The sequence below is a fragment of the Ctenopharyngodon idella genome, chromosome 13 (assembly GCF_019924925.1).
Source record: "Ctenopharyngodon idella isolate HZGC_01 chromosome 13, HZGC01, whole genome shotgun sequence".
In the NCBI taxonomy this organism is placed as follows: domain Eukaryota; kingdom Metazoa; phylum Chordata; class Actinopteri; order Cypriniformes; family Xenocyprididae; genus Ctenopharyngodon; species Ctenopharyngodon idella.
In genome coordinates this window covers 20,105,959-20,115,390 of record NC_067232.1, presented here as the reverse complement: position 1 = coordinate 20,115,390, position 9,432 = coordinate 20,105,959, and the positions used below count along the sequence as shown (strand labels likewise).

The 9,432-nt window shown below is 36.7% G+C and overlaps 1 protein-coding gene across 1 annotated transcript; it reads left to right on the top strand.

The window, feature by feature from the left end:
* Positions 1-374: 374 nt before the first annotated feature.
* nanp (N-acetylneuraminic acid phosphatase) lies at positions 375-9,309 on the top strand. The gene is made up of 2 exons (XM_051918039.1): positions 375-561; positions 7,712-9,309. The coding sequence occupies exons 1-2, from the start codon at positions 469-471 to the stop codon at positions 8,354-8,356; spliced, it is 738 nt and encodes a 245-aa protein (XP_051773999.1). The 5' UTR covers positions 375-468; the 3' UTR covers positions 8,357-9,309.
* Positions 9,310-9,432: the final 123 nt, after the last annotated feature.

The window sequence follows — 9,432 nt, the reverse complement described above, 5'->3', positions numbered from 1 at the left end:
GTGAAATGTTTTACTTGAAAAAATGAAGAAGCAAAAAGTTTGATCTAACAAGTAGATCTAGGCTACAGACCTGGGGCCAGTTGCATAAACATAGCCATTATAATAAGACTTGTGTCTTAAAAACTAGTATGACCAACTAGCAGTTAGTTGTAATCAATCAGTCTTACTTTTAGGTATCAAATTAGACCAATCTATGTTTTTATGTATAGGCTATGTATAACTGATTTTAAAAAGTTATCAACAGCCTAAAAGAAGAAGAAGAAAAAAAACAACAAAAAAAAAAAAACATGTAAGACTATAGTTATAGCAGTTTATGTAATCGGCCCATGTTTTTTTCCCTCTCTTTCTTCTTTCTTTTTTTTTCTTCTTCTCGGGAACTACATCTCCCACGATGCAACATGTCTGACGTCAGTAGCCGGAGTTCCGCGTGTCCGGAACTGTAGGTAATATTGGACGTTTATATGTAATATGATGGAAAGTCGAGGAGTTTTATCGATTATATTTGACTTGGATAACACGCTGGTCGATACAGCTGGGGCAGGACGAATTGCCATTCAGAAGGTAAATGAATGAATATGATTAGTGTTTAAACTGACGCTTTAAAGAACAGCTGACAATACCATGGTATTTCTATGGTCTTTGGACACATACAGGTGCATCTCAATAAATTATAATGTCGTGGAAAAGTTCATTTATTTCAGTAATTCAACTCAGATTGTGGAACTAAATAAATAAATTCAATGCACACAGACTGAAGTACTTTAAGTTCTTTAGGTTCTTTTAATTGTGATGATTTTGGCTCACATTTAACAAAAACCCACCAATTCATCTCAATAAATTAGAATACTTCATAAGATCAATAAAAAAAAAAAGGATAATTTAAACAGAAATCTGAAGGCTTTAAACAGGCTTCTGAAAAGTATGTTCATTTCTATGCACTCAATACTTGGTTGGGCCTCCTTTTGCATAAATTACTGCATCAGCGCGGTGTGGCATGGAGGCAATCAGCCTGTTGCACTGCTCAGGTGTAATGGAAGCCCAGGTTGCTTTGATAGCGGCCTTCAGGTCATCTGCATTGTTGGGTCTGGTGTCTCTCATCTTCCTCTTGACAATACCCCATAGATTCTCTATGGGATTCAGGTCAGGCGAGTTTGCTGGCCAATCAAGCACAGTAACACTATGGTCATTAAACCAGCTTTTGGTACCTTTGGCAGTGTGGGCAGGTGCCAAATCCTGCTGGAAAATGAAATCAGCATCTCCATAAAACTTGTCAGCAGAAGGAAGCATGAAGTGCTCTAAAATTTCTTGGTAGATGACTGCGTTGACTGTGGACTTCAGAAGACACATTGGACCAACACCAGCAGATGACATGGCAGCCCAAATCATCACTGACTGATAAATTCACACTGGACTTCAAGTAACATGGTCCAGTTCTTTTTCTCCTTAGCCCAGGTAAGACGCTTCTGACGTTGTCTTTGGTTCAGAAGTGGCTTGGTACGTGGAATGTGATAGTTGTAGCTCATTTCCTGAAGACATCTGTCTGCGGTGTCTCTTGATGCACTGACTCCAGCTTCAGTCCACTCCTTTTGAAGCTCCCCTAAATTCTTAAATCGGCTTCGCCTGACAATCTTCTCAAGCCTGCGGTCATTCCTTTTACTTGTACACCTTTACCTACCACACTTTTTCCTTCCAGTCAACTTTCCATGAATATGCTTTGGCACAGCACTCTGCGAACAGCCAGCTCTTTCAGCAATGACCCTCTGTGGCTTACCCTCATTGTAGAGGGTCTCGATGATCATCTTCTGAACAACTGTCAAGTCAGCAGACTTTCCCATGACTGCTGTTGGGATTACTGACCTAAACCCAGTATTTATACCCTGAGAATGGTAATTTAATAGAACTTGAAATTAAATATTCTAATAATTTGAGATACTGATTTTTTTTTGTATTTTGATGAGCAGCAAGCTGTAATCATCAAAATGAAAACAAAAAAATCTGGAAATATTTTACTTTATGTCTAATAAATCTAGAATATATTTAAGTTTTACTTTTTGAATTAAATTACAGAAAAAAAAAAAAAACTTTTTCATGATATTCTAATTTATTGAGATGCACCTCTACATATTCTTTGATGTACTCTGAAGTATACAGTATGTCAATCAAAGTACCATGGTATTACCATGCTTATGGTAATGCCATAGTATTTTTTTTTACATACTCAGAAGTATATCAAATTACCATGGTGTGTTACCATGTTTTTTGGACACTTGCCATGGTACTATGATGATGATGATGATGATGATGATAATAAAAACAACTACTACTTTATTTTCTATAGGTATCGCCTTTTGATGGAGCTTCTCAAAGCACTTTACAGAGTAGAAATACAAGGAAAATTTTTACCACAATCAACAATAAGCCAACTTTAAAAAAAAAAAAAAAAAAAAAAAAATTAAGTTTTAAAATATGTTTAAAAAATTCCAAGAGACTGTGCTTCCTGAATTTCAACTGGAAGTTGGTTCCATAACCTGGGAGCAGATATAGAAAAAGCTCTGTCTCCCATGGAACATAACCGTGTTTGATGGACAACCAACAGACCGTGCTGAGATGTGCGAAAATTTCGGTTTGTGATATACAGGTGCTGGTCATATAATTAGAATATCATCAAAAAGTTGATTTATTTCACTAATTCCATTCAAAAAGTGAAACTTGTATATTATATTCATTCATTACACACAGACTGATATATTTCAAATGTTTATTTCTTTTAATTTTGATCATTATAACTGACAACTAAGGAAAATCCCAAATTCAGTATCTCAGAAAATTAGAATATTGTGAAAAGGTTCAATATTGAAGACACCTGGTGCCACACTCTAATCAGCTAATTAACTCAAAACACCTGCAAAGGCCTTTAAATGGTCTCTCAGTCTAGTTCTGTAGGCTACACAATCATGGGGAAGACTGCTGACTTGACAGTTGTCCAAAAGACGACCATTGACACCTTGCACAAGGAGGGCAAGACACAAAAGGTCATTGCAAAAGAGGCTGGCTGTTCACAGAGCTCTGTGTCCAAGCACATTAATAGAGAGGCGAAGGGAAGGAAAAGATGTGGTAGAAAAAAGTGTACAAGCAATAGGGATAACCGCACCCTGGAGAGGATTGTGAAACAAAACCCAGTCAAAAATGTGGGGGAGATTTACAAAGAGTGGACTGCAGTTGGAGTCAGTGCTTCAAGAACCACTACGCACAGACGTATGCAAGACATGGGTTTCAGCTGTCGCATTTCTTGTGTCAAGCCACTCTTGAACAACAGACAGCGTCAGAAGTGTCTCGCCTGGCTTAAAGACAAAAAGGACTGGACTGCTGCTGAGTGGTCCAAAGTTATGTTCTCTGATGAAAGTAAATTTTGCATTTCCTTTGGAAATCAGGGTCCCAGAGTCTGGAGGAAGAGAGGAGAGGCACACAATCCATGTTACTTGAGGTTCAGTGTAAAGTTTCCACAGTCAGTGATGGTTTGGGGTGCCATGTCATCTGCTGGTGTTGGTCCACTGTGTTTTCTGAGGTCCAAGGTCAACGCAGCCGTACACCAGGAAGTTTTAGAGCACTTCATGCTTCCTGCTGCTGACCAACTTTATGGAGATGCAGATTTCATTTTCCAACAGGACTTGGCACCTGCACACAGTGCCAAAGCTACCAGTACCTGGTTTAAGGACCATGGTATCCCTGTTCTTAATTGGCCAGCAAACTCGCCTGACCTTAACCCAATAGAAAATCTATGGGGTATTGTGAAGAGGAAGATGCGATATGCCAGTCCCAACAATGCAGAAGAGCTGAAGGCCACTACCAGAGCAACCTGGGCTCTTATAACACTTGAGCAGTGCCACAGACTGATCGACTCCATGTCACGCCGCATTGCTGCAGTAATTCAGGCAAAAGGAGCCCCAACTAAGTATTGAGTGCTGTACATGCTCATACTTTTCATGTTCATACTTTTCAGTTGGCCAAGATTTCTAAAAATCCTTTCTTTGTATTGGTCTTAAGTAATATTCTAATTTTCTGAGATACTGAATTTGGGATTTTCCTTAGTTGTCAGTTATAATCATCAAAATTAAAAGAAATAAACATTTGAAATATATCAGTCTGTGTGTAATGAATGAATATAAAATACAAGTTTCACTTTTTTAATGGAATTAGTGAAATAAATCAACTTTTCGATGATATTCTAATTATATGACCAGCACCTGTATTGTGTTAAAGCTGAGATAAATACTCCGGAGCCAGTCCGTGAAGTGCTTATTTCAGAATAAGATCTTTAAAATCAACTCTAAATTTAAACGGTAGCAAGTGCAATGATTTCAAAATGGGAGTATTATGATCTCTTGTAATAGTCCTAGTTAAAATTCTAGCTGCAGAATTTTGTACATACTGTAGCTTATTTAGAGTATGCTTAGAAATCCCAGTACGAAGCGCATTGCAGTAATACAGTATATTAATTAGGCCTAATTTTTCGGCAACTGAAAGGGATATCATGGGACGCAATTTTGCAATATCTCCAAGATAAAAAAGGAAGTCTTTACAACATTCTGTGTACATGGTGGTCACAAGTCAATGAAAAATCAAAGATCACTCCTAGATTCCTCTTTTTTTTTTTCTTCTGAAACTCAAGTACAAAAACATCAATGATAAGAGTTTGTCCAGTCTTATTGAGTTGATGAGGAGAACCAATAAGCATGACCTCAGTTCTGTCACCATTTAAACAAAGAACATGATTAGCCTTCCATTATTTTATCTCAGAAATACATTTAGTAAGCAGTAAGCCTCATTTTGACCGTGTTTACAATGAAAATAGATCTGTGTCATCAGCATAAGAATGATACTTAATACCAAAGAGTTTGTAAAAGTTGGCCAAGTGGGAATAAATAGACTAAAAAGTAAGGGTCCTAAAATTGAGCCCTGAGGGATTCCAGTAGAAACTGGTCCAATATTAGATCTATATTCCCCTAAAGCAACAAACTGTCTGCGTCTGGTCAAATAAGATCTAAACCAGTGCCAGAAATACCAACAACTGTTTCAAGGTGATTAAGTAAAACATTATGTCCCACAGTGTCAAATGTGGCACTAATGTCTAAGCGAATAAGAATAGTAGGAGATTCAGCATCAGAAGCCAAAAAGTAAGTCATTAGTCAATTTAGCCAAGGCCATTTCCATTTTTTTCAAAAACCAGATTGAAACTGCTCAAAAAGATTATTAACAGAAAGGTGATTATGCAACTGTAAAGCAACAACACATTCTAAAAATTCTGCCAGTAAGGAAAGACAAGATAGGTTGGTAGCTATTTAAATTATCCAAGTCTAAGTTTCCCTTAAGTACAGAGGTAACAGCAGCAATTTTTAATGCAGCAGGAACAACACCAGTAAGGATTCATTAATTATTTTAAGCACTGTTGGGCACAAATGCTCAAAACAAGACTTAAACAAACCAGTAGGAAGGGGAGCAGGCATGCAAGTCATAATTTTCATACCTGAAACCACTATAACAAGTGAGGCAAAGTCAGGTTGCACAAAATTTGAAAACATAGTACCTGAAAAACTTAACAAACTAGAGCAAGTAGTAGTAGTAGGAGGAGAAGAAAGCAAAGAAACCTGATTACGAACATTAGCAATTTTGGTATTAAAGAAAATCAAAAAAGTATTATACAGCTGATGTGAGGCTGTCAACGTATTGCCATCTTTAGCTTTGATCAGACCACCAATAGTTTTAAAAAGATGTCCAGGACTATGTTGATTTTCCTGGATTAAACATGCAAAATAAGCAGATCTGACAAATTCAATTTCAGTTCTATATTCACTAACGAGGTCTTTCCAAGCAAGATAGTAGCTAGTTAAGCCTGAAATACACCACTTTCTCTCCATTTTTCAACAGTCAGCCTTTTTTAATCGAAGATTGTTGTTATACAATGGAGCAGAACAGGCATACTTGATTTCACAAATCTTTAGAGGAGCAAATAAATCCAGGTTTATAGCCAGCGCATTATTTAGCTGTGAAATTTCATTATCCACGGATGTTGGGCCCAATTCAGTGAAAGATGAAACAACAGCAGTTGCATATACGGTATGATCAATTGATTTCCACTTTCGAAACTAAACAGTGCGAGACAGAGGTACACATAAAAATAATAAATCCAGTTTAAAAAATACAGCAAAACAGCCTGAAAGACCAATATCGACAGAAGAAGGCTGGGACACAAACAACTCATTTGTAAGCACCAGGTCTAGTGTGTGACCTTTGCTACGAGTAGAGCCATTTACAAACTGAGTAAGATTAAAACATTCCAGTAGCGCCAAAAAAATCTTTGGCCGTTGTGGAATTAGAGTAGAAACAGAGTAGAGCTGCACGATTAATCGTAAAAAGATTCTACTTTATTAATGACAACGATTCTCCCGCGTCTATTAAACTTTTGACAAAATCATACCTGAACGTTCAAATTGTGTTCGTGCTGCCAGAGCCAGAGAGAGCCGTTTTGAATCACACATTAGTATTTCTGTGTTACAAATATTCACATGATTACAGAAGTACTGAGATATAAGTTTGAAGTTAGTATTTAAACACCGATGTCTACGATAGCGATCCAAATAAAGCAAACTACCCTTTGAAACGAACTTGGCATGTCAAATAACGGTTGTATCAATTAAATCTAATTCCACTAGGTGGCGACAACTGACTATTAAAAAATGTATTTGTCATTCAAAAGATTCGTTCAAAAACACTGATTCACCCAGCAATGAAACAAGTATTTATTAATGAGTCATTGAATTCATTCAAAACCATTTTTTAAATAATTCATTCAAACATTTTCCAGCAATTAGAGTCAGCAATTTATATTTGTCAGAACCTCTAATAAATTACATGTTATTTTGTTTGGTTGTATATTCAGAATCGTGGGAGAATCGTGATCTCTATTTGAAACCAAAAAAATGTGATTCTCATTTTATCCAGTCGTGCAGCTCTACAACAGAGACAATAAATTGGCAAATTCAGACATAGAAGATTCCTTAATCTTTGGAGACCTATAGACTGTTGCAACGACAGTAGATTGCGAGGCATAGATACTCAAAACAAGACATTCAAAGGACATAAACATTTGTATAGGTCAGTGCTGATGCTAAGTTTCAAATTAAATAGCACAATGATACCCCCACCTCTACCTGAAAGTCAAGGAGAATCAAATAGTCCGTACCCAGGGGGAGCAATGGTATTAAAACAAAGTCCATCACTTTGTTTAAATGTCAAGTTTCTGTTAAAAACAATAAGTCCAGGTTGCTGTCTGTAATATCAGGAAAGTGAGACACCTTATTATTCACATATCTTTTGTTAAGGCAACGGTGGGTTTAAAGGGCTAGAAGTCACTGAAGAGGGAGATTTAAAATCCAAACGGGAAAGTGATGGTAGATTTTTTAGATTAGCCCCAGTAAAATACTGTCTTTTGGTCTTTCGTGTCCTGAATCTGAATGATGTTCTAGCTGATGTTGAATTGATGTCTACATAATGTGGACCTAAAGATGATATTGTTTTAAAATTATTTGGACACTTACTCAACACTTAAGAATATATGGATGTCTTTTCATTAAAAAAAATCTAAATCCAAATTGTACCTTTTTTGTTTATAAAAGGTATAGATTTTATGATTTACGCAGTGTTCTTTCTTTAGGTGTATGAGCTGCTGAAGTCAACACATGTGCAGGAAAACCACATCACAGACATCTGTAATTGCTTTTTACGAAAGCTTCTTCATGAATCGTTTGACCCATCAGAAGGAAAAACAATAGATGATGTCAGGATCCATCACTGGTATGAAGCCCTACAGGAGACACAGGGCACAGATCCTGATCCAGATCTGGCCAGCAGCTGCTACTACATGTGGAAGAACACACGTTTACAGGCGCTGACTCTGTCTCCTGAGGTTCGATCTCTCCTGGAAGAACTGCAGAAAAATTACAAACTGCTTCTGCTCACCAACGGCGATACTCAGACGCAGTGGGAGAAGATCGAAGCGGTGAGATGTGAGGGTATCTTTAGTGTGGTGGTAGTCGGAGGAGATCATCCTGAGCAGAAACCGGCGCTCTCCATCTTCACTCACTGCTTCGAGTCTGCGGGAGTTCGGCCACAGGATTGCATCATGGTGGGAGATTCACTCAGTACAGACATCCAGGGAGGCATTAATGCAGGAGTACGAGCAACCGTATGGATAAACAGTGACTGTAAATCTCTCCCGCAGGGCTCTGTGACTCCAGACTACACTGTACCTAGTGTACTCAATCTGAATGATGTTCTAGCTGAACTGATGTTAAAATGATGTCTAGATATGTGGACCTAAAGATGTACTTTTTTTTTTTATTATAAAGAGAAATGTGATGACTTATGTCAGGTAATTGGAGTTCACCCAAAAATGAAGATCATTTAAATGAAATCTGAGAGATTTCTCTCTCCTTTGAAATTATTCACCTAAGAGTCTGACGTTTCAAAATGTTTATTAAGAGATTGTAAAAGAAATCCATATGAATCAAGCAGTTCAATCCAAGTTCTCTGAAGAGACATGATCGTTTTATATGATGAACATATTTAATTTAATATAAACATTGATCAGTGAACATAAACAGAAGCTCAGCTTGCTTTAACATCAGAATTTAGTAGCCTATATATTATGGTAATTCCAACATGGCACACCTTTATCTTTATAACCTCATAACTGGACAATTTAAGTTGTGAAATAAATTAATCATGGGTGATGTATGTCTTTAGGTATATGTGTTCAGCAGTGTTGGGTGTAAGTAATTACTAAGTAATCTACTGTAATTTAATTATTTTCTTGAAAAAGTAAAGTAATAACTTAATTTTTTTCTGTAATTTAATTACAGTTACTTCTGATGTAATTGCATTAAATACTGTATAGACTATAGAAGAATTCTATTTGAATACTTTGGTCAGTTCAAGAATAATGTATGCAGTTATATACTGTTTATTTAAAAGAATCAGAAGTGCAGTTTTGTGTCTATCCTTGTATTGTTCAACTGGTCAAGGTCGATATGTAATTAGTAATAAGTAATCTAATGACACTGTTGACGATGTAATTAATAGCTACTAATTAATTCCTTTTTAGAGTAACTTCCTTAACACTGGCGGTAATCATGCGAGCAGATGGAGAAAACACTGGCTATTCCACCAATGCTCAGTTTGTGCAGTAAAGCTTGCGTGGGCTCAACATCATGATTGTTGAATGGAGTATTAAATTATATAACACGACAAGAAGCATTGCGACTTTACAGTGATCTCAATTTCTAGTAATAATCACTTTTTGTCTGTTTAAATGGACGCTTTAAGTAAAGTGTTGAGTTTTCTCAGTCTTTTAGAATTCCTGATCATTTTCAAATG